The 26,088-nt window shown below is 40.6% G+C and overlaps 1 protein-coding gene across 9 annotated transcripts in view; it reads left to right on the top strand.

The window, feature by feature from the left end:
• trpm3 (transient receptor potential cation channel, subfamily M, member 3) overlaps window positions 1-26,088 on the top strand; it is a 576,387-nt gene that overhangs the window by 446,854 nt on the left and 103,445 nt on the right. For all 9 annotated transcript variants that reach the window (XM_043716548.2, XM_043716539.2, XM_087995868.1 and 6 more), the window contains exons 2-6: window positions 6,106-6,185; window positions 7,623-7,827; window positions 9,533-9,746; window positions 12,856-12,980; window positions 14,388-14,559. In XM_043716548.2, the coding sequence (XP_043572483.1) occupies window positions 6,106-6,185; window positions 7,623-7,827; window positions 9,533-9,746; window positions 12,856-12,980; window positions 14,388-14,559 (796 nt within the window). The remainder of the gene's footprint in view (window positions 1-6,105; window positions 6,186-7,622; window positions 7,828-9,532; window positions 9,747-12,855; window positions 12,981-14,387; window positions 14,560-26,088) is intronic.

Here is a 26,088-nt window from a genome sequence, read left to right as displayed (position 1 = left end):
GGTTAGCACCTTTCTCCTGTGTCAGCATATTGTACTATTAAGGCTAAGAAATGGCAGTTTGTAGAATTTTTAGTTACTGACTAATACTCTGAAGTTACTTATGGTACAGGGCTTACTGCCAAATGGCTAATGCAAAGTCTTTCTGAACATGAGATGGAAAATCTGGTAAAAGGTCATTCCTTTATTAAAAAAATAAAATTTCCATATTATATTACTCTCTACAAGGATTTTAATTTCACACTCCAGTAACATGGGAATCAATCAGTAAAAAGTACAAACCTGGATTTAATTAAGCATTTTTTTGGATGCCAGTCCATTATTGTGGTTTATAATAACATTTGTTCATAATATTCCTGTGATGCACTTCCCATTGGTAATAATAGGAGGCAAATACCGTCAAAGGAGTGGTCTCTATGTTACCCCATAAGTCTTGTTTAATCTTTTAAGCAAGTTTTTACAGGAATGACAATAGTGAAGTCAAGAACAATTATTTTGTGTGTGTTCACCAATTGGTGACACTTAGAACATATACCATACAGATCACAACAACTGTGAGTGAAAATATATAATAACTTGAATAGAAAATGTATCCATGGCTAAAAGCCATTTAAAAAAATTCATACATGGGATGAGAGCATTGCTAGCTAGACCAGTGTTTATTGTCCATCCCTAATTGTTAAGGATTAACAGCATTGCTGTGGGTCTGGACTCACAAAGAGTTAAGGATGGCAATTTCCTTCTCTAAAGGACATTAGTAAAGTAGGTGGGCTTTTCCTGACACTCAGAATGGTTTCATGGTCATCATTAGACTCTTAATTCCAGATTTGTGCTGAATTCAAATTCCACCATCTGTTGCAACAGAATTTGAACTTGGGTTGCCAGAAGCCTGGGTCTTTAGATTAACAGTCAGATGATAATACCACTAAGTCATCATCTCCTCCTTTTTCAAAGCACAGTCTATGTCAACATAAATATTCCACTTAGATTTGTAAAACTACACAAACACATATACAAAATGTTCTCATAAAATCATATAGTACAGAAGAGGCCCTTCAGCTCATTGAGTCTATATCACCAAAGCTATACTATATCTACACTACTCCCACTTTCCAGCATTAGGCCCATAGCCTTGAACATCATGATATTTCAAGTACTTTTTAAAGGTTGGGAGATCACTCACCTCAACTACCCTCCCAGACTGTGCATTGCAATCCTCCATCATCCTCTGGCTGAAAACCTTTTTCCTGAAATTTCCTCTAAACCTCCTGACCTTTGTTATTGATCCCTCAACTAAGAGGAATAATGCTATCTATTCATGCTATCTATGCCCCTCAATCTTAAACACCTCTATCAGCAGCCCCCAAAATCTTTTCCGCTCAAAAGCAGACACCTTGAGCCTATCCAGCCTCTCGTCATCGCTAAACTGCTCCATCCCAGGCAACATCTAATGAATCTCTTCTGCACCTTCTCCAATCCAATCACATCTTTCGTATGGTGTGGTGACTAGATCTACACACAGTATTCCAGCTGTGGTCTAAACAAAGTTCGATACAGCTCCAACATAACCTCCTACTCTCATTATCTATGCCTCAATTTATGATGACAAACTTCCTGTAAGCCTTCTTAACTAGTCTATTAACCTATCCTGCCAGCTTTAGGGATCTGTGGATGAATACCCCAAGATCTCTCTGTTGCTCTGAGCTTCCTAATGTCCTGCCATTCATTGATATTCACTTGTCTTGTTATTTCTTGTTAAATTACATCTGCCACTGATCTGCCGATCTGACCATCCATTTATATCATCCTGTAGCCTAACACTTCCCTCCTCACTGTCAACCAGCTGGCCAATCTTCGCAGCAACTACAAACTTATCATCACCCCAAACTTTCATCTACAACATTTATATCTATCACAAACAAAAAGGAAACCAGCACCGATCCCTGTGGTAAACCACTGGACACTGGCTTCAATCGCACCCTTCTAGCACCACTCTGTCTCCTGTCACTAAACCAATTTTGGATCCAACTTCACAAGTTCCCAAGTGTTTTTACTTTCTTCATCAATCTCCCATGTGGGAATTGTCAAAGGCTTTGCTGAAATCCATGAAAAAGCTACACCAATTGTACTACCCTAATCTACACACTTGGTCGCCTCATAAAATTCACGAGACTTGTTAGTCATGAGCTCCGTCTGACAAAGCCATGCTGACTATCCCTCATCAAAATTTGCCTGTCCAAATGGAAATTAATTCTCTCCTTCAGAAGATTTCCACACTTATTTTCTTACCACTGATGTGAGACTCATACAATTACTATTCACCTTCACTGATGGTGTTGGACTCAGTCCTTTGTTTCAAGCTGGTCTATACAGCAGCATTTCAGTCAAATATTTGCATTCTAAAATGTAGTGAACTGACACCTTTGTCACATTCAAAACACTCAGAAACTGAACTGGATCAGCCATGTAAATGCTGTGGCTATAAAAGCAGGTCTAGGAATTCTGCCATACAGAACTCACCTTTTGATGTCCCAAAACCTGTACACTATCTATTACGAATAAGTCAGGAGTGTAATTGAATACTTCAAGATGAGTATAGCTCCAACAACACTTGAAGCTCAATGCCATCCAAAATAGGTTGCTCCTCTTGGCACCCCATAAATCACCTTAAACATTGACTCTGTCTATCACCAGAGCAGTGTGTACCATGTGCATGACAAGTCTGCTTTGACAGCACCTTCTAAATCTACAACCTCTATCATCTGGAAGAACAGGGATGTATGGGAACATCACCACCTGCAGATTCCCATCCAAGTCACACACCAGCCTGACTTGAAACTAGACTGCTATTCTTTTACTGTCCTGGAATTCCCACCATAACAGTACTGTGGATGTACCTAGCCCTCATGGACTGTAGCAGTAGAAGAAGGCAGCTCACTATTACTTTCCTAAGGACAATTAGAGATGGCAATAAATTCCTCCCCTGTTCAGTAACACTCATGTCCCCCCACAAAAAGAAAAACATTAATGCAAGCACAAAGTAGATTCCCAGGTCTAAAACTTTTACTGCAAACTGACCACCTACTGCAGTCACCACCTGATTATCACTACCCACTGTTAATTTTATTGGACAGATAATCCAGAGGCTGATGCCCTGGGGACTTGTGATCAAATCTCACCATGGAAGTTGATGGAATTCAAAATCAATTTACAAAGCTAGTTTCAGCATTGGTGACCACAACAATTATTGTCAATTGTAGTTAACAACTGGTTCACTATGTCTTTTACCCAAGGATATCAACCATTCCTACCTGGACTGGCCTATATGTGACTCCAGACACACAGCAATGTGCTTGGCTCTTAACTGCATTCTGAAATGATCTAGCAAGCCACTTAGTTCAAGAGCAGCTAGGGGTGGGTAATAAATGCTGTTCTTGCTACCCCATGAAAGATTTTAAAAAAGGATGAATAAATCATCAATCCTTTTTGACAACTAATAAATGAGGTTTTTTTTCATTTGTTACTTTGTTTTTGCCAATTTATGTTCTAGGTCTCATGCAAGTCTGGCATCCAATGATATTTAAACTTTGTATTTGTCACAGTTAACAATTTTTTTTTAACATCTCACAGTTAGAGTCATAGAGATGTACAGCACGGAAACAGACCCTTCGGTCCAACCCATCCATGCCGACCAGATATCCCAACCCAATCTAATCCCACCTGCCAGCACCCAGCCTATATCCCTCCAAACCCTTCCTATTCATATACCCATCCAAATCCCTCTTAAGTGTTGCAATTGTACCAGCCTCCACCACTTCCTCTGGCAGCACATTCCATACACGTACCACCCTCTGTGTGAAGAAGTTTCTCCTTAGGTCTCTTTTATATCTTTCCCCTCTCACCCTAAACCTATGTCCTCCAGCTCTGGATTCCCTCACCCCAAGGAAAAGACTTTGCCTTTTTACTCTATCCAAACCCTTCATAATTTTGTAAACCTCTATAAGGTCACCCCTCAACCTCCGACGCTCCAGGGAAAGCAGCCCCAGCCTGTTCCCTTTAGCTCAAATCCTCCACCCCTGGCAACATCCATGTAAATCTTTTCTGAACCCTTTCAGGTTTCACAACATCTTTCCGATAGGAAGGAGACCAGAATTGCACGCAATATTCCAACAGTGGCCGAACCAATGTCCTGTACAGCCGCAACATGACCTCCCAACTCCTGTACTCAATACTCTGACCAATAAAGGAAAGCATACCAAATGCCTTCTTCACTATCCTATCTGCCTGTGACTCTTTCAAGGAGCTATGAACCTGCTCTCCAAGGTCTCTTTGTTCAGCAACACTCTCTAGGACCTTACCATTAAGTGTATAAGCCCTGCTAAGATTTGCTTTCCCAAAATGCAGCACCTCGCATTTATCTGAATTAAACTCCATCTGCCACTTCTCAGCCCTTGGCCCATCTGGTCAAGATCCTGTTGTAATCTGAGGTAATCCTGTTTGCTGTCCACTATACCTCCAATTCTGGTGTAATCTGCAAACTTACTAACTGGATCTCTTATGCTCGCATCCAAATTATTTATGCTGAAAAATGTGTTGCTGGAAAGGCGCAGCATCCATGGAGCAGGAGAATCAACATTTCAGGCATAAGCCCTTCTTCAGGAATCAAGCCCGAAACGTCGATTCTCCTGCTCCTTGGATGCTGCCTGACCTGCTGCGCTTTTCCAGCAACACATTTTTCAGCTCTGATCTCCAGCATCTGCAGTCCTCACTTTCTCCAAATTATTTATGTAAATGACAAAAAGTAGAGGACCCATCACCGATCCTTGTGGCACTCCATTAGTCACAGGCCTCCAGTCTGAAAAACAACCCTCCACCACCACTGTCTGTCTTCTACCTTTGAGCCAGTTCTGTATCCAAATGGCGACTTCTCCCTGTATTCCGTGAGATCTAACCTTGCTAATCAGTCTCCCATGGGGAACCTTACTGAACGCCTTACTGAAGTCCATATAGATCACATTTGAATGCAAACCAATATAACATATGGATACAAAAAGCTTGTGACTCTGAGTGAAGAGATTAGCCCACTCCAAACTTTATTTTGTATTCCAAAATCTAGACTCATATACTCTTTGAAACATTGCATTCACTTCTCGCTCCTTAAAAGGTGAAGGGGTAGCAATTCCTCTTTGGCAGAGTTTCCAATTAGAGCTGAAATAGCATTTAAAATTACTCCTGTTTTAAAACTTTCTCCCAAGAATTTGCTGAAACTCATTCACCTACCTTCAGAGGTTAAAGTTGCTGGTGCAATCAACCAGCATTTTGAAAGGTAGCATTTGAAAATTTGTCTTAGAAAATATTCCTTGAAGTCTTTAAGAGTGATAATATGTTTAATTAGGCTGAAAATCAGTATATCACAAAAAAGTAGAAATTTAATTTGGTGTCAACCGAATGGCTGTGAGGAATTTGGTTTTTGTTAATTAAGAGCAGTTTTTGAAAATAAAATTCAGAAGCTTTTCTGAATTAAATTGGTGTAGATTCCTTATTCAGTTCTTCGCTATTCCTTAGTTTTTTTTTGACGTATTCAAAGTTTTTGAAGGTGTCTATTAGTGTTTTTCCATCTTAAAGTACCAGCTTAATTTTAAAGCCTCTTCAAATACCACCAAATAGTTACAATTAATGAAAACGCACTGATTAATTCATCTTGGCCAATTTTGTGTGCAATGTCTGTCTCCACTACAATGCTTTTAAAACTAACTCGACAGACGATGTAAACAACAATTAAAATCTAAAAGGTAAGTTTAAGTTGCAGATATTTTCTAATCCACAACAGAAAAAAAACACGCAACTGAGTAGCGACTCTTTTCCTAGATTGTCGTTTGTTACAACTTTACAACAGACTGTGCAAGTGGATGTGAAACTTAAAACAAGTCATTTGTTCTGGAGAGAACCCAAAAAATACTCTTTTTGCAGACAGCATTTCTTCCATTTGCTACTGTCGTTATTGTTCAAAGTTGTTGTTTTTACATTTCAATGATTCATCAGTTTTTACTTTATGTTGCACTTCTGTAGACAATTACTCTGAAATATTATTCTTTCTGTGATTTTCAGGCTCAGAAATCATGGATAGAGAGAGCATTCTGCAAAAGAGAATGTGTCCACATAATACCGAGCACCAAAGACCACCATAGGTAATAGATTTGTTGGTAAAGTATATTTAATGCAGTTTGCTATTGAGAAAAGAATGGTGACTATCAATAACTTGAACTTTTTAAATTGTTAAAGCATCTCTAATTGGAGATCCTCCTACGTACTCAGTGGACCAATCCTTTGTGTTATCAAGATTGTAAGGCCACACATTTCAATTGCTGATTAATATTGAGAGTGCAGAAAAAGCATTGAGTGAATTTTATAATTCTCAAACCTGGGTTCATACCCTCTCCTGGCCTCCTCACTATCTTCATAGCTCCTCCACCCTTACAACTCATTGAGATCCCTGTGACCCTCCAATTCTGGCATCTTGCCCCTTCCTGATTTCCATCATAGCATCATTGTTGGCTGTGCTTTCAGCTACCTTCACCTGAAGTTTTGAAATTTCCTTCCTAAATCTCTCTGCCTCTCTGTCTCTCTCCACCTTTAGGATGCCCCGTCAAACCTATTTCTTTTTCTCTCTCCTTATACCTTCCATATATGATTCAGAGCTGATTTTCTTCTTTTAATTCTTTTATGAAGCATCTCAAGATATTTTTACCACATTAAACGTGCTATGTATATGCAAGTTGTTGATGTTGTTGGTGTAAAACTGGTCTCAATATTCTCTTGAGGCAAAATCCAGTGACTGTATGTCGATATCCAGTGAAGGTCAGACTGAGATCTGCTGTATTCTTTCCATTGTGAGACATGGGACAGCTGCAGTAACCTTCTCAGTCTTGAACCAATACTCCACCCAATCCCTAGCCCATTCCTCTAGGTGAGTAATCTGTGGTGGATTCCCAGCAGAAATCCTAACCAGCAGATTGAAGTATGTGAGTTTCCTCTCCTGCACCACAACATTCCCCATCCAGGGGGTAATTCTGACACTGGGGAAATGAGACCACTGTGAAAAAGGACAGAATCAAAATCATACTGTACAACAAGAGGCCATTCAGCTCATCCTGCCAATGCCAGCCCCAATTAAGTTAACCCCCTCTGTCCTTTCTCCTTGGCCCTGGTAAAATATTCCTTTTCAAATGTTTGTTCGCTTCCAGTTTATTGAAGTCCATTCGCTGTTGAGATTGCTTCCATCACCATTTGAAGCAATGCATTCCAGATCAGAAGAAGTCACTGTCTTGGGGAGGGTGCAGGAAGCCTATCGGCTGCCCACACCACTAGGCACTCTGCAGTAGCTGGAAAGTGCATTGACAGGGAGGACTTCTTCGGCACATAAAGACCTGAGCACAGAGGGCACAAAATCTGACATTTGATCTGTGATGGGAGTGCAAAGGGAAATATTTCCTTTCACGACCTCTACAAAGGGTTATAGGTGCTCTTAGAACCATACAGCACAGCCTTTCAAATGGAACCTTGTCAAATTATGCTTTTGCTTCAATGAAAAGAAATATAAGACCTGTTTGTTTCTGCTATGGCAGGTGTTGTTGTGGTCGACTGATGGGTCAACATGTTGGATTGCCTCCTGTTATTTCCATCAGTCAGAATGAAAGTATTGAAAGCAGAATCACAAAGAATGATTTGCACTCGGAGAAGTGGTCCATCAGCAAACATACCCAGCTCAGCCCCACAGATGCCTTTGGAACTATCGAATTCCAGGGAGGAGGGCACTCCAATAAAGCTATGGTAATAAGCAAAGCTTTAACCATCTCTAAAGACTCTAATAAGTTATTGCTAAGACCCTGGATGTACAAAATGTAAGTGTTGATTGTTAACAAAGGTAAACAATTGCAATGGTAAGGTCCACCATGGATCAGTGGGTAACACATTCTGACGTTTTAGTCAGAACGGGTGAACTTGAGAGCAATGCTTGAGGCTCCACCATGAAACATAAACTGATACTCCCGGTGCAGTACTGAGATATTCCAGCACTCTTGACAGTGCTGTCTTTCAGATGAGATTCTTAAATAAAAATCCTCATCTGCCCTCTCAGGTGAATATACAAGATCTTCATTGCACCATTTAAGTTAAGAGCAGGAGAGTTTTTCCAATGTTCTGATGAATGCTTATCCCTCAATCACCATCAGAAAATCGGATTTTTTGGTCAATATGACACTGCTATTTATGGGCTTGTGCTGTGTGCAATACAGCCACTGTTACATCGCTGCAATAGTAGATGAATACCTGTGAAGCACTTTGGGACATCCTAGAGGTTATGAAATGAGCTACATAAATGTAACTCTGTCTTTCTTTCAAATGGATAAGGGCCAGGACACCCTTAACAAATTGAGATTAAGTGCCCACGTGGACTAGGGAAGCTATTATTTACTGGCTCCATGACTTCTTCATATTGTAGATTAGATTAGATTACTTGCAGTGTGGAAACAGGCCCTTCAGCCCAACAAGTCCACACCAACCCTCCAAAGAGCATCCCAACCAGACCTATTCCCCTACATTTACCCCTTCACCTAACACTACGAGCAATTTAGCATGGCCAATTCACTTAACCTGTACACTTTTGGACCGTGGGAGGAAAGCAGTGCACCTGGAGGAAACCCACGCAGACACGGTGAGAATGTGCAAACTCCACACAGAGAGTCGCCTGAGGTGGGAATTGAACCTGGGTCTCTGGCACTGTGAGGCAGCAGTGCTAACCACTGTGCCACCATGCTGCCCGCGTAGGTCCAGTACAATCACAAGTAGAATGTGGCAATCACTAGGACGTTGGCTGAAGTGCTTACTTGGGGCATTGGTGATACCATTCCTGGAATATTGTGTCCAGTTGTAGCCTCTTCACCAAAGGCAGGAAGTAATTGCCGTTAAAAATCTACAGTAAGGATTCATTAGACTGGCTCCTGGGATGAGGCGATTGTCCAATGATTGTCCTCAATGAAACATAAAATGTTGTTGTCTTATGTTGTTTGAGGGAGTAGACACTGAGAAAATGTATTCTCTGTACTTCTATAAACATTTAGTATAAACAGAAACCAGCAGTGGGAAAGTATGGTGGTGGCACGGTGGCTCAGTGGTTAGCTCTGCTGCTTCACTGTGCAAGGGACCCAAGTTTGATTCCAGCCTTGGACAACTGTTTGTGTGGAGTTTGTACATTCTCCCCGTGTCTGCGTGGAATTCCTCTGGGTGCTCTGGTTTCCTACTACAATTTAAAGATGTGCTGGTTAGGTGAATTGGCCCATAGTGTTCAGGGATGTGTAGGTTAGGGGCATTAAACAGGGATAAAATGTAGAGTAATAGGGTAGGGGAATGTGTTTGGGTGGGTTACTCTTCGGAGGGTTGGTGTGGACTTGTTGGGCTGAGTGACCTGTTTCCACACTGTATGGATTCTTTACAATCTTGTAACTGGTTTCTCCTCGTCTTCCCATTTCTGTTATAGTATGTGCGTGTTTCATTCGACACAAAGCCTGATCTCCTGTTACATCTAATGACAAAGGAATGGCAGCTGGACCTCCCTAAGCTACTCATCTCCATTCATGGAGGCCTCCAAAACTTTGAACTCCAACCCAAACTCAAGCAAGTATTTGGAAAAGGTTTAATTAAAGCTGCAATGACAACAGGGGCTTGGATATTCACTGGAGGTGTGAACACAGGTAAAGAATAATTTTACTTTTTCTTTTAGTATTTAACTATGAGTTTTGTTAAGAATTTCCACAATTCAAGTGTTAAGACAACTGTATTAAAAGTAGACACTGGCAATCAACATTGACAAGTTCCTTCTTCCTGGTGGAATTAATTATTTGGAGGTAAATGTGTTTGTTCACTCAGTCTGTTTAATTCTCTATATCTGCAGTTGGTTTTGACTTGGGTCTTTGCTCTCTATCTAGCCCCAGTTTTATCTTTGTCTATTCATTTTCAGCTGTTTCTTTCCTTTTTTTTAAATCTGTTGATGGGATGTGGGCATTGCCGGTTGGGCCAGCTTTAATTTCCACTCTCTAACTGCTCTGGAGAAGGTGATGGTGAACTTCAATCTGGATCAGTGGTGCTGGAAGAGCACAGCAGTTCAGGCAGCATCCAACGCTGCTCGTTGGATGCTGCCTGAATTGCTGTGCTCTTCCAGCACCACTGATCCAGATTCTGGTTTCCAGCATCTGCAGTCATTGTTTTTACCTCGATGGTGAACTTCAGTCATCCTTATAGTGTAGATACACCGAGAATTATTAGGGGACAAGTAATTTATATCTATCTTCTCAACAGAAGGCTCAAAAAGTATCCGAAGAATAGTAAAATGATGAAGAACTAAAGGAAAGGAGGAACTGATCACCAACATTATTGAAATAGTAATGGGCACATGAATGGAACTTAATTGTCAAACAGTACAGTCACTAATCCTTATTCCGGTCTGTCAGTTAACATTAAGTACACACACTGATCCCTATTTCTATGTATCAATTGTCAGACTGTACACACTGTTCCCTATTCCTGTGTGCTAGCTAACATGGAGTATACACATTGATCCCTAGTCCTGTATGTCAGAATGTACACAGACTGATCCCTATTCCTGTCTGTCAGTTAACATTAAGTATGGCCCTATGGCCCTGATGATCCTGCACAGATATTGATTTCAGGTATCACTGCCTCAGCAGGTTTGGCAACAAAGTGAGGACAGCACAGTAGGATCTGCAGCCTACTGTTTGGTCATTGTGTAATCAGCCTGTCTGCTGCATCTCACAATGGTCACATTTTCACTGGTTCCCCTTCAGTTCAGGAGAGAGCTTGCATATAATCTGATTAATGAAGCACACAGGTAATGGTTGTGCAAGGGGTGCAAACTATGTCCAATCTGTCAACTGACAAACAGAAATAGGGATCACTGTCTGTACTTAATGTTAACTGACAGACAGGAATAGGGATCAGTCTGTGTACATTCTGACATACAGGACTAGGGATCAATGTGTATACTCCATGTTAGCTAGCACACAGGAATAGGGAACAGTGTGTACAGTCTGACAATTGATACATAGAAATAGGGATCAGTGTGTGTACTTAATGTTAACTGACAGACCGGAATAAGGATTAGTGACTGTACTGTTTGACAATTGACACATAAGAATAGGGATTTCTGACAACATAGGAATGGGGGTCAGGACACAGGAATCGCTGGGCACAAGTTTCTTGCAATGTCTGCTCCATTTTTGGAGTCTGTATGTCTCCTGAACACCTGACTGCTCCATTGACATCAATATCCCTCTGCCATCCACACCAAGCGTAACACCAAAGTACATCCATTTCCTACAATTACACAATAAAATTCCAGGCTCAGCATATTCCATTGACATTATTTCTGCTATGCATATCCAATAGTTTAGATTTCACTCTTATTGAGACACAGAATGTTTTCTAGCTTTTACGTGGGCATCATGATTTCATTCATGCAAAAGATAAAAGTTTCCAACTTAGTCCTTTTTTTGTCTCAAACACATTGGACTCAGTCTGTGTAAATGAGGCTTTGATTCCCAATTTAATTTGCATAGCATCACTATAAAGGGGAATTTCAAGAAAGGAAGAGGGCTGATGTTTCAATTCTTTTATCCTACTTTTAATTCACTTTATGCCAGTTTTTTTTTAATGTCCAGGCTGATAAATTCCTGTGGAAAGATCAGCATAGAAACTGGTGTAAATATCAGTGTCATTTCCGCCCAAGTGTAACTCAGGAACTAACAGTGATAAATCAACGTGCCTTTTAGAACAGTTGATATCTACAGCTGATATCTGAAGCATTGGCTCTGGCAGGAGAGATTAAGCAGAAACATTCAGACATTGTAAAAAGAATGGGATGCTAGCAAATGAATTCCAACAAGTATAGGAGTTGGGAAGTCATGTTGAGGCTGTATATGACATTGCTGAGGCCTCTTCTAGTTACCCTGTAAAAGGAAGAATATTACTAAGCTAGAGAGGGTTCAATAGAGATTTACAGGATGTTGCCAGATGTGGAAGGTTTGAGTTATAAAGAAAAGTTGAATTGGCTGGAACTTTTTCCACTGGAGTGTTGAGAAGTGACCTTATAGAGGTTTAGAAAATCATGAGGGGTATAGATAGGATTAATGGGAGGCGTCCTTTTTTCCCCTAAGATGGGGGATTTCAAAGCTAGGGGACATATTTTTAAGATGAGAGAGAGAGATTTAAAAAAGGCATGAGGGGCAAATGTTTTACACAGAGGGTGGTTCACATTTGGAATGAACTTCCTGAGGAAGTGGCAGATGTGGGCACAGTTACAAATGATAAAAGACACTTAGATAAGTACATGAATAGGAAAGGTTTGGAGGGATATGGGCCAGGAGCAGGCAGTGGGACTAGTTTAGTTTGGGATTCAGTTCAGTATGGACCGGCAGGACCAAAGGGTTTGTTTCCATGCTCTATGACTCTATGAGTTGCACAGAACTAATTACGAATGAATTTTTGGAAAGTGGTGTTGAGTGTTAAAATGGTTGACATTGACACTCCAATAGTTGCATGCCTAGATCTCGAGGGTCAACTTTGAACAAGTTTTCTATCACCTGTCCTAATTCTGTGGTTTAGTCTGAACTTTGCATGAAACCAGCCCTTGTGAAAGCCCTTGAGGATGTTTTGCAATGTTAAAGGTGCTAAATAAATACAAGTTATCGTTGCAATTGGTACAAGAGATAATCATTAAAATGAAGATTCTGTTGTTCCAATCAGCTAAAATGGTGTTGCAATCACATTTATTGGGCTCATTTTTAGGGGTCATTCGCCATGTAGGAGATGCACTGAAGGACCATGCTTCCAAGTCCAGAGGAAGAATCTGCATTATAGGCATCGCTCCATGGGGAATAGTGGAGAATCAAGAGGATCTGATTGGGAAGGATGTGGGTATCCTATCTCTTACCTCCTCACTACTGTAACTGAAAATGTTACAAGAAGCAAATGCCTCTCGTATTATAAAAATTGTTTATAAAAACCATCTGAAGTCAGTCCCAATACTAAAAACTCATATTATGAAGTGCTACTTTATGTAAAGAGAATCTTAGCCTGGTCTGGAATAATGACTGTTTTGGACAAGTTTTACAGTACATTTCGAAACAAATTTAAAAGTTCTGAATTAATTGAAGCACTGCAGAGAAAATGATATTCCTTTGGCTTTAAATCCATAAAGAATCAATGCAACTTTGGCATCTTGTTGGCACACTTCCAATCAAGAATTCTTGCCTCAAATAAAGCTAAATTGAAACAAGGTTTTCTCTTAATCCCAAGATCACAGAATGCAATATTAAAATTAGCTTTTAAGATGTAGCATATTTTTAAATGGTATATATACTTACATTTCCAAAAGTTCAATGGGTATATTTTTGTGCCTCTTTATCTTCTTCAACTAGCTTTTTTTTTGCCATTAGTGGAAGATTACAAATATTTTGGCATGCATGAAATCACCATTCACCTCACTACAACATCATCCTGAATTCTATTGAGCTATGAAGAAAACATTCTCTTATCTGATTGTCTGGACAGTAATCCTTAACAGAGCCCAGGTTCTGAAAGCCCCATTTGAAATTGTATTAGCTATCTATGAATGACTGTGGAATAATATCCATCAGGATCTTTGCTGGAATGTGGAAAATTAATCAGATGCAGTTATTTCACTGATCTTTATTCTAACTTATTACCTGCTAAGGACTGTACCATATTGTCCAGGATATGTCTCCATTTTGATGCAAATTATTTCAAATTATTTCCACTTGTTTTAAAACTAACAGTCTTTGTTTGCCTTGGCCCATTATCTAAATGGAAATATAACAGGAGTAAGAAATCACAACACAAAAGAGAGCCATCTATCTTTGACAGCACAACATAGACACTGCATTATCTTTCAGTGAAGCAACGTTTTTGAATCCTTCCACGATCTTGTGCCTTTGTATCTCTGTAATCTCCTCCAAAGAATACCCCTGTGAGCTATGAGTCTCTTCAATGTTGGCCCCTTAAGCATCCCCTAATTTTAATCAGGCCACCATTGATGGCTGTGCTCTTAGATGTCTATTCTCTGAGCTCTGGAATTCTCTCTCTAAACCTCTGTCTCTCTACTCTTTTCTTCTTTTTTAAGAAGTCCCTTCAAATCACCTCTTTGACCAAGCTTTAGATCACCTGAACCAGTATCACCCCATGTGCTCAGTGTTAAATGTGTTAGATAATGCTAATATGTAGCACATGGCATATTTTTCTATGTTAAAGTCACTGAATAAATGCAATTTGTTTTTGTTGGTTAATATGTCTTCAAACAGGTGGTTCGACCATATCAAACAATGTCCAACCCCTTGAGCAAGTTGACTGTGCTGAACAGCATGCATTCACATTTCATCCTGGCAGACAATGGCACAACAGGAAAATATGGAGCAGAAGTGAAGTTGAGGAGGCAACTGGAGAAACACATTTCCCTGCAGAAGATTAACACCAGTGAGTACTTCAAAAAGGAGGCCAATTAGACTTTTTGAAAAACAACTGTAGCAAATGATGCAAGTGTTCAAAGCTAACTGTTCTCTTAACAGGACACAGCCACTGCTTTCAACTGCTGTGCTGCCGACTACAGTTAATATGTTTTCATTAAGAATCACAAACTGGTGCATTAATCCTCATTGGTTTTAAATCCCACCATGAATTCACCTTTCTCTATCTCTGTAACATTCTCCAACTCTACAACCAAGTTCTCTGTCACCTCTATTTTGATCCCCTATCCATTCCCTACTGATCACCCCAAAATTGAGGTGTCTTCAATTGTCTACATCCGAAGTTTAGGAATTCTATCCCTGTGTGTCTTTGCCTCTTTCTCCTCTCCTTTAGAATTTCTTAAAACCTGCCACTGTGACTCAGCTTTGGGTCTCCTGACCTACATTTGTTTTTACCTGGCTTAGTATCACATTTTGTCTGATAATCTCTATTGAGATGGGCTGGTGCTATTTTACTCAATAAGGCAAGGTGAGCTATTTAAAATCACATGGGAAGGTTTCCTTTTTGCACTGCTTAACAAGTTGTTGACTATTCTTCTTGTAGTTTACAATTTCACACAGTGCACAGAGTGTGTCAAAATTATACTTTGGTCACCAATCGCTGGCATTGTTATAGTTGCACATTTGCACAAGCTTTATTTTCATTTAAGACAGTGACGAGGAGGAATTTCTTCTCTCAGAATTTTGTTAGTCTAAGGAATTCCTAGAGAACAATTGAGGATGGGCCATTGAACTTATTCAAGTCTAAATTAGACAAAATTTTCATTGACAAGAGAGTCAACAGTTATGGCAGTCAAAGTGGATTTAAGTCAACCATGATTGTATTGAAGCTTGAAACAGACTCAAAACACTACCGGTTTTCCTATTTCTTATGTTTTGTTTATAATGCACAGACTAAAATCAGAAGATAAGCCACTCTTCATTTCTTACAATGCCTCATAGTCAGGAGAAAGTGAGGACTGCAGATGCTGGAGATCAGAGTCAAAAAGTGTGCTGCAAAAGCACAGCCGGTCAGACAGCATCCAAGGAGCAGGAGAGTCGATGTTTCAAGCATCGAAACGTTGACTGTCCTGCTCCTTGGATGCTGCCTGACTGGCTATGCTTTTCCAGCACCATACCTTTTGACTCAACACCTCATAGTCATCCTATTTATCTCATCGAGTCTGTTGCTCCAAGGTACAAAGAAAGTTGACTGTTCACTCCTCGTCACACAGGACACTCCAGAAAATGCAGGTTACTTTTAAACTTATAAATAAAGTAATAAAATATAAAAGTGAAAAAGGCCTTGCGAGCACTTTATAAATAACTGGTTAGGGCTCAACTGGAGGACAGTGGAAAACTGGGTGGTCCATTTCAGAAAAGAAATGTTAATGCCTTAGAAATAGGTTTTATTGTCATGTGAACTCAAATGTAGAAGAGCTGGAGTACAGTGAAATGTTTACAGTGTTGGCTCTCATGACGCCATCTTAGGTACAAAGTACCTAGGTATAAATTTTAGATATAAAAAGAGGAATAAAGAAGAAAAAATGTTATGTCACCTTACAGTGATTCATAGTCAAAGTTAGAAATAAGATATACAGTTAAAAGGATAAACATTACAGACAGATAAACAGATTACAGGGACTTCCACATGTGGTCAGACCAGCCTCATAAGCCACTGACCACCCGTATTGGTTCCCAGTCCAACAACTGCCCCTGCACCACTGCATGCCTTCAGCCTGCTCCACCCCAGTCCTCCGCTATTCCGCTCCATGCCTCCAGCCTGCTCCACTCCAGCTCTCAGCCACTCCACTCTGTGCCTCAAGCTCACTCCACTCCAGTTCTCAGCCACTCTGCTCCAGCTCTCAGCTGCTCCAAGATGAGCTTTCTTTCAAATCAGTAGAAGCATTTGGGAAGAGGAAGGTTGAGGAAACGTGTTTAAATCAACAAGAGCCACCCCAGTTGAATGGTACAGTGGCTCAGGTGGTTAGCACTACTGCCTTATAGTACCAGAGCTAGAGACAAAAAAACGTGCAGATGCTCGAATCCAAGGTAGACAAGCAGAAGGCTGGAAGAACACAGCAAGCCAGGCAGCATCAGGAGATGGAGAAGTTGATGTTTCAGGTGTAACCCTTCTTCGGGACAGGGGGTGGGTGAAGTGGGGGAGGGCTGCAGATAAAGAGGGTGACGTGGGCAGGGTGGTAAAGTAAGGATAGGAGAAGGCAAGCAGAGGGTAGGACCTGGTTGGTCGATGGGAGGAATGAATCCAGTTGGTGACTAGAAGGAAGGGTCGATAAGAGGAATGGAAAGGAGGCGGACATGCTGTTAAGAAAGTCGGGGAAGGGAAGGGAGGTTATTTGAAATTGGAGAACTCAGTGTTGAGTCCTCCAGGCTGTAGACTGCCCAGACAGAAGATGAGGTGGTGTTCCTCCAATTTGTAGTTTGGCTCATTGTAGCAATGGAGGAGGCCAACGATGGTCATGTCGGAAAGGGAATGGGAAGGGGAATTAAAATGGGTGGTGACTGGGAGGTCAGGTCGGTTCCTGTGGGCCTGGCTGAGATGCTTGGTGAACTTTTCCCTAAGTTTGCATTTGGTGTCCCTGATGTAGAGACACAGGTTCAATTCCAGCCTTGGGTGACTATGTGTGTGGAGTTTGCACTGTTACCCCATGTCTGCATGAGTTTCTGCTGAATTCTCCTGTTATCTCCCACAGCGCAAAGATGCATGGGTTAGGTGGATTGGTCATGCTAAAATGCCCTACAGAGTGCAGGGATGTGCAGGTTAGGTGGATTAGCCACAGTAAATGTCCGCTCATGGGGATAGGGTGGGATGCTCTTTAGAGGACTGAAGCAAACTTGGTGGGCCTCTTTCAATGCTGTAGGGATTCTATAACCAAACAGATCTTGTGTCAAAAAATTATGGAACTGTTTTTCCATCTGTCCATGAGTTTTTCTTTTTCGGTTTCCTTTTGTCTGTCTATGCATGTGTACGGAAGTGTTTAAAAGTGGCTTAGAGTTTCAATTTATAGTTTATTTAATGTAATTGTTTATCTGTAGCTATAATCCAATTACGTTTACTAAATAGTGACTGTTGTCAAGTACAGAAACCAAGTCGGAGTTTTCAAACAACCTGGCTCTGAAGATCAGGTGATAACTCTGAGAATAGCAGGGCTTGGTTTCCAGCATGCAACCCCAGTGAGGTACGACAACTTTAACTCGTCATCATTTGGAAGTTGTAGCTGAGGTCGCGGTTCCTTCCAGTCTGATTGGCAGAAAAAGAACGTACAAAGACTTGGGAACAGAAAGGGATCTTTCAGATTTCAGTCTTTTCATTCCATTATATCATCACTAATCTGCATATTAGCTTATCTATCTCTCCTAGCTCAATAACTGATGTATGAGGTAATGGACATCACAGTGTAAATCTGGAAGTTAAGCAGACTCTCCATCTACTCTGATATATAACACAGCCATTGGGGTAGTTGGAGAGTTCACATGTCTTGGGTGATTCTGGACTGCTGTAGTTACAGACAATCAAGTATGTTACCTTTAATTTTTGACATGCAGTGTGATAAAGATCTAGTTTAGGTGCAACCTATCTTCATAATTTAATCCTTTCAGTCCTGGTATCATTGTGAGCAATCTGTGCTGCCCCCTATCTAAGATCAGTACAAGTAACCAAACTATGTCAGCTGATAGGTAAAAACAATGACTGCAGATGCTGGAAACCAGATTCTGGATCAATGGTGCTGGAAGAGCACAGCAGTTCAGGCAGCATCCAAGGAGCTTCAGCAAAATCGACATTTCAGGCAAAAGCCCTTCATCAGGAATGCTCTGATGAAGGGCTTTTGCCCGAAACGTCGATTTTGCTGAAGCTCCTCGGATGCTGCCTGAACTGCTATGTCAGCTGATAATCCAGAGGTTTGGGATAATAATCTAAAATTTGAGCTATTGATCTAGCAAACTAGATTTTGAATCCCATTAGATTACCCTCAGATCCAACAAATACAGGAACAACATTAAAAGCATTCACCTGAACCGATAGCACCTCTCACCTGAGCAGGTAACTACATCATACTGATGGTGTGTGCAGCTTTTACTCACCCATGGATTGGCATAGCATTGATCAAAGGCTGATTCTGACCCATCACAATGCACATAATTGAACCAGATGTCCCCAGTCACTTCTCCATAGTCAGTTCCAAACTGTGCTGACTGGGCCATCCCACAATTTAACACTGCACAACACTTTTGCTGCATTTAGATTCCAGCCATTGTCACAGACAGTTCTCCAGATAGATTTCCGATAGACATCAACTCACCCAGAAAACATGTTTGTATGGTTCGCCAGCTGGACAGGCACTGGACCTGAGCAAAGGGTGCAGAGGTTTGCTAGTACATTACCAGTTATGAAGGGTTTCAATAATGAGGAGATGTCAGAAAGAAACTCTTCTGCTTAGAACATAAAATGTTAAGAGGAGACTCAATTGAGGTCATGAGAATGATGATAGAATATGGTAGTGTGTGCTGAGTAGCTCAATAATTAGGAATCATAGATAGGGAGTTGAGGAAAATTCTTTCACTCAGTTGTTGAGATCTGGAAAGCTCAAGCTGAAAAGGTGGTGGATGCTGATTTTATGAATTATTTTAAAAGGAAGTTGATTAAATAGTCATTGTGATGAACTTCCAGGGATGTGAGACAGGGCATAGCTCTCCTTTCAAAGAGTTAGCATCAGCAATGTAGAAAGAGTGGTATATTCCATGCAGTAAGTTTCTAAGCTGTCGAATAAATGGTATAAAGGATTTCCTCTTAGTCCCTGGTCAATATTTATCTGTCAATTGTCATTGCTATGATGAACAGATTTATTGGTCATTTATCACTTTGCTGACTCAGAGAGTTTGCTGTGTGAACCTTTAGACCATACTTTGGCAATTGGCTATATAACCAGTATGATGTCAATTTTTGCATCAATAAAAACCAGATCAATGCATTACTTAGAATGATTGGCTCATGTCAGGGAAAGAAACTTCCAAAGTTCTGACTAAAATTATTCTAGATTGTATCTGCCAATAACAACTCTTTAGAAAATGACTTTATGCTTTTCAGATTTTTAAAAATTATTGACTATGGTTCAATCAAGATCAATTGTGAATATTGTAGAAAGTGTCTGAGGTCTTGTTTTCTCATGTTATTGTTCAAAGGCTTGTGACCTTGTAAGAGGTATCTTGCTATATATTGCTGAGTTGTCATGAATCACTGAATGTTTAATTTGAGCTGCAGATGCACCAATACCCATTAATATTAGGCTTCAACTATCCTGACAGATCATCTATACAGAGGAACCTCGATTAACCGAAGGACATGGGCAAATAATCGAATGCCGGAGAACATAGTTTAGCTAAGCATCAGGAACTTGCAATCTTGCCGGATAATCCGATATTTGGATTATCGAGGTTCCTCTGTATTCTGCAGACTCAGTTTTAGCAGAACTCTGTAAAACCATGCAAAACTGCTTAGTTGTATGATAAGTTGTACTGAATTGACTTGGGATCTAGTCTGAATCAGGACTACGGTACATTGCCTTGCAACTACATTGCAGACTGTAGATTGTACATGGGAAAAACAGGCAGCTTACAGTATACACAAAATTTAAGAGAATTTGCATAAGGATGAGAGGAAACATAATGAAAAAAAATAATTCGGTGAGTTGTTGTGATCTGATGGCAGAAACAGATTCAATAATAACTTTCAAGAGGGAATGTCAGACAAAAATGATTGAAGGGAAAACAGCAATGGAACAGGGCAGATTAGATAGTTCTATCAGGAGGTCAGCACAGTTCAGATAGCATTCTGCTGAAAATCCAACCATTATGTAAGAATTAGCAATAAAAGTAGTAGATAGAAATTTCACCTAGATTAAATCTTGAGCACAAATTCCAGGCGAATGTTCCCACACTGTACTGCGAGAGTGCGATAGTGTCAGTGATGCAGCCTGTCACCTTTGGTGGCTGTCAAAGGTCCCATGCCTCTACCATTCAATCGATTTACGACTGATCTGAAATGACTTTCAATCCACTCTGCTGCCTGCTTCCACTGCCCATTACTGTTGACTCCACTGACAATCACAAACCTGTCTGGCTCAACCTCGACTATATTGAATTTCTCACTTTCCACTGTTCCTGAGGGTAGAAAATTTCACTACCAAACACCTGTATACAAATTCATCCTCATCTTCATCTTAAAAGGGAGACCTTTTTTTATTTTAAACTGTTCCTCCTGGTTCTTGATTTGTGGAATTGGAAAATCAGCTGACACATTTTCCTTCAAACAACAGTGACTAGTTTCAGAAAGTAATTAATTTTCTGTGAAGCACTTTGCGATGTTCAAAAGTTATGAGTGGTGCTAATAAATACAAGTTCTTTCTTTTAGACTGTACACATCAACTTATGTGACCTGTGGACTTCCCTTTGTCATCCTATGCCTGGGAATATATGAAGGGGCTGGGAATGCAAAGGGATGTTCAATAGTTACTAGTGGCATCTCATTGATTGTTCTACCTGGATTACGTCCATTATTTGTAGGGTGGTCATCCACGTGTGACTCCAGTCTCCACATGCTGAATTGCCGTAACATGTTTATATAGCCTTTTGTTCAAAGAGAGACTGCACTCCAGATATGTTGTTCTAGTGGAGCTTCAATGTCATATTCCAATAACCACTTTGCCTGCTTTCTGTCTTTGAAAGCGTTACCTGACTTGTTTTCTTTCTTTCAGTGACATGTTTTTGATTTCAAAGGCTGCATGAAACTGCATTAATTACTCAGGAGGAAGATGTATTTAAATTGGCAACTGTATTTAAACATCAAATTTAAGCAAAAGCGTGAACTCGTAAACTTTTTCTGAGGATATTTTGATGTTAATGGTAATGGTCTAATAAGGATTCACTCATCAGGGCTTGGTTAATTCTGTGGGTTAGGTTATTTTAAACTGTAAAACACATTGTCAGTTATAAAGCAGACATTGGAGATGCAACTGATTTCTGTATGAAGCTTGCAAACACTGGACTAACTGCCAGGCACAGTCACATCTCTATATGCACAGAGCACATGAAGCCATTACAGGTGAACTCATTTAAAGGCAAAATACACAGACAACAGATTTAATTTTTCCTCATTCTGTGTAGTATAAATACAAATGTATTTCCAATCAATAGAAAATAGAACACACTCAACCTGATTAGTATAGCCAACTCCCAGGGTTTATTTCTAGAGGGATAGAATTGGAAAAAAAAAGACAAGTTAAATCTAATCTTTGGTTAGACTGCACTTGGAGTATTGTCATAGTTCTGGCTTTCATATCATACATCAGATTTAATGAGACGAAGAGTTGGAAAAGTATAAGAGGAAGAGCTCTTATCCTCAAAACATCGATTCTCCTGCTCCTCGGATGCTGCCTGACCGGCTGTGCTTTTCCAACATCACACTCTTTGACTCTGATCTCCAGCATCTGCAGTCCTCACTTTCTCCTATCAGATTTAATGAAATTGGAGTAAGATCCAAATGAGATTTATACGGTTGTTACTGGATCTTGGAGATTGCACCTATCAGGAAAGATTGAATTGGCTGGGGTAGGGGAGGGGGTGTTTTCTTTAGAAAAGAGAAAACCAGATGTTTTCCTGATGAAGTTGCTTTAAAAGGTATGAGTAGACTTTGTAGGATAATTGAAGAGAAGATGTTTCCAACTTTGAGTGAGACCAAAAGTAAAGCCCATAAGACAGTCACTAATAAATCCTGCAGGAAATACAAGAAAAGCCTTTTGTACCCAGAAAGTTGTGAGGATTACAGATTAGATTACAGATTACATTACAGTGTGGAAACAGGCCCTTCGGCCCAACAAGTCCACACCGACCCGCCGAAGCGAACCCACCCATACCCCTACATTTACCCCTTACCTAACACTACGGGTAATTTAGCATGGCCAATTCACCTGACCCTGCACATCTTTGGACTGTGGGAGGAAACCGGAGCACCCGGAGGAAACCCACGCAGACACGGGGAGAACGTGCAAACTCCACACAGTCAGTCGCCTGAGGCGGGAATTGAACCCGGATCTCTGGCGCTGTGAGGCAACAGTGCTAACCACTGTGCCACCGTGCCGCCCACATGTGTCGTTCACTTTCATATGGAAGAGTTGGTGCAAAGCGTAGAAATGGGATAGAGAGGAATGGGAACTTGAGAGGTAACCCAAATTGGAAGAAAGTAAAATTGATAATGGGAAGTATAAAATAGCTGTTAAGGACAATGGAAGAAAGGAGAACAAAACCAAGCATTGTCTTGAATGTGGAATGATGTCAAAAAGAAAAAGTTAAGGGCACTTTGCCTGAATGCATGCAGCTTTCACAACATGATAGATAATCTAAAGGCACAAATTGGTGATGATACAATTGCCATTTCAGAAACATGGCTGCATAGTTCTCTGGTCTGGTAACTGAATTTTCAAGAATATTCAATATTTAAGAAAGATAGACAAGAAGGGAAGGAGGTGGAGTTGTGCTAATAACATAAGATGGGTTCAGTACAATAGTAATGGAGGATCTCAGATCAGAAGAACAATGTGTAGATTCTGTTTAGGTGGAACTCAGGAACAGAATGGACAGCAGATATTGGTTGGAGTTATTTATTGGCCACAAAACAGTAATGGTAATGTGGGGTATGGTGTTAATCAAGCTTGTCATAAGAGCAGCTCAGTAATCATGGATGATCACATACAGACTGGGTAAACCAAATGAGCAGTAAAACTGTAGAGAATGAATTTCTGGAGTATATTTGGAATTTTCTTTTTAAAGTAGCACATTAAGAAGTCGACTAGCAGACAGGCTATTTTAAATCTAGTATTATACAAATTAAAAGGACAAATTAATAATCTATGGAGATGAATAATCATAACATGATAGAATTTTAGATTATGTTTGAAAATGAGATAGCTCAATCTGAAGCAAATTTAGATAAGGGAAATTATGAAAAGGTGAGGCCTAAATTGGATGAAGTGGAATGGGAGAATACATGAAAAGACATGACCACACTTAGGCAACAGACAGTCTTTAAGAACATAGAACATAGAACAGTAAGGTTCAGTTTTTGCCCTTCAGCCCTCAATGTTGTGCTGGCCTTTTACCCTACTCTAAAATCAGATTAACCTACATACCCTTCATTCTATCTTCCATGTGCCTATGCAAGAGTCACTTAGATGTCCCTAATGTATCTGACTCTACTACCACCGCTGGCAGTGCATTCCACACACCCACCACTCTCTGAGTAAAGAACCTACCTCTGACATCTCCCCTAAGCCTTCCTCCAATCACCTTCAAATTATGCCTCCTCATGATAGACATTTCCCCTATGGGAAAAAGTCTCTGGCTATCTGCTCTATCTATGCCTTTCAACATATTGTACACCTCTATCAAGTCACCTTTCATCTTTCTTCGCTCCAATGAGAAAAACCCTAGCTCCCTCAACCTTTCTTCATAATACATCCCCTCCAGTCCAGGCAGTATCCTGGTAACTCTCCTCTGCACCCTCTGTAAAGCTTCCACATCTTTCCTGTGATAAGGCGACCAAAACTGAACACAATATTCCAAGTGTGGTCTAATCAGTGCTGTATAGAGTTGCAGCATAACCTCGCAGCTCTCAAACTCAATCCCCCTGCAAATGAAAGCCAACACACCATATTCCTTCTTAACAGCCTTATCAACTCAGACGGCAACTTTGAATGAAATATGGACATGGCTTCAAGATCCCCTTGCTCCTCCACACTGCCAAGAATCCTGCCTTTAACCCTGTATTCAGTATTCAAATTTGACCTTCCAAAGTGGATCATTTCATACTTTTCCAGGTTGAACCCCATCTGTCACTTATCAGTCCGGTTCTGCATCCTGTCAATGTTGCATTGCGACCTACAACAGTTATTCACACTATCACAACTCCACCATCCTTCATGTCATCTGCAAATTTACTAACCCACCCTTTCACTTCCTCATCCAAGTTATTTATAAATATCACAAAGAGCAGAGGTCCCAGAACTGATCCCTGTGGAACACCACTGGTCAGCGAGCTCCAGGCTGAATACTTTCTATCTACAACCATGCCCTGTCTTCTATCGCCAGTCAATTCTGTATCCAGTCAGGTTTCCCTGTATCCCATGTTTTTTTACTTTCTGAATGAGCCTACCATGGGGAACCTTATCAAATGCGCTAAAATCCAGATACACCACATTCAGTGCTCCACCTTCATCAATGTGTTTTGGTCATGTCCTTAAAGAATTCAGTAAGTTTTGTGAGGCATGACCTGCCCCTCACAAAGCCGTGCTGACTATTTCTAATCAAACTATGGTTTTTCAAGCAATCATAAATCCTGTCTCTCAGAATCCTCTCCAATACTTTTCTTACCATTGACGTAAGATTGACTGGTCTGTAATTCCCAGAATTATCCTTATTCCCTTTCTTGAACAAGGGAATAACATTTGCCACCCTCCAATCACATTCTCCCCGTGTCTGTGTGGGTTTCCTCCAAGTGCTCCAGTTTCCTCCCACAGTCCAAAAATGTGCAGGTTAGGTGAATTGGCCATGTTAAAATTGCTCGTAGTGTTAGGTGAAGGGGTAAATATAGGGGAATGGGTTGCGCTTCGGCAGATCGGTGTGGACTTGTTGGGCCGAAGGGCCTGTTACCACACTGTAAGTAATCTAATCATCTGGCATTACGCCGGTGGGCAGTGAGGATGCAAAGACCGTTGCCAAAAGCGCAGCAATCTCTTCCTTCGCTTCCTGTAGTAACCTAGGGTATATCCCATCTTGCCCAGGGGATTTACCTATCCTTATGTTTTTCAAAATTTTCAGCACATCCTCCTTTGTTACATCAACCTGTTTGAGTATATCAGTCTTTTTCACGCTGTCCTCAGAAGCATCCAGATCTCTCTCAGTAATGAATACTGAAGCAAAATATTCATCATGGACCTCCCTTACTTCCTGTGATTCCAGGCACAAGTTCCCTCCACTATCCCTGATCTGCCCTACCCTCACTCTGGCCAGCCTCTTGTTCCTCACATAAGTGTGGAATGCCTTAGGGTTTTCCTTAATCCTACCCCTAAAGCTGAAGGGAGTATTGCATGACTTACAGCAACACAGTGCAACAACTTGAATAAAAGTCAGTTAACCAAGGATGATAAAGGAAGTTAAGAATTGTATAAGATTTAAGGCATACAAAAGTGGGCAGAATTAGTATAAATCTGAGGATTGGAAAGTTTCTGTAATACAGTATAGGGGAATCAAGAAACCGATGAGGAAAAGCAGAATAGAATATGATTGCAATCTTGCAAAACATAAAAACGGACTTTAAAAGCTCTTGTAGGGATGTAAAAAGGAAACATTTTGCTAAAATGAAAGTGGTTCCATTGCAAGCAAAGTCAGGTGGAGAAGCGAAATGATTACTTTGTGTTAGCTTTCACTG

This window comes from Chiloscyllium plagiosum, unplaced genomic scaffold, assembly GCF_037043375.1.
Source record: "Chiloscyllium plagiosum isolate Xiang-an unplaced genomic scaffold, Cpla_swu_hap1 HiC_scaffold_2, whole genome shotgun sequence".
NCBI lineage: Eukaryota > Metazoa > Chordata > Chondrichthyes > Orectolobiformes > Hemiscylliidae > Chiloscyllium > Chiloscyllium plagiosum.
The sequence above is the reverse complement of the archived record's forward strand: the minus strand, read 5'-3'. Positions and strand labels throughout refer to the sequence as shown.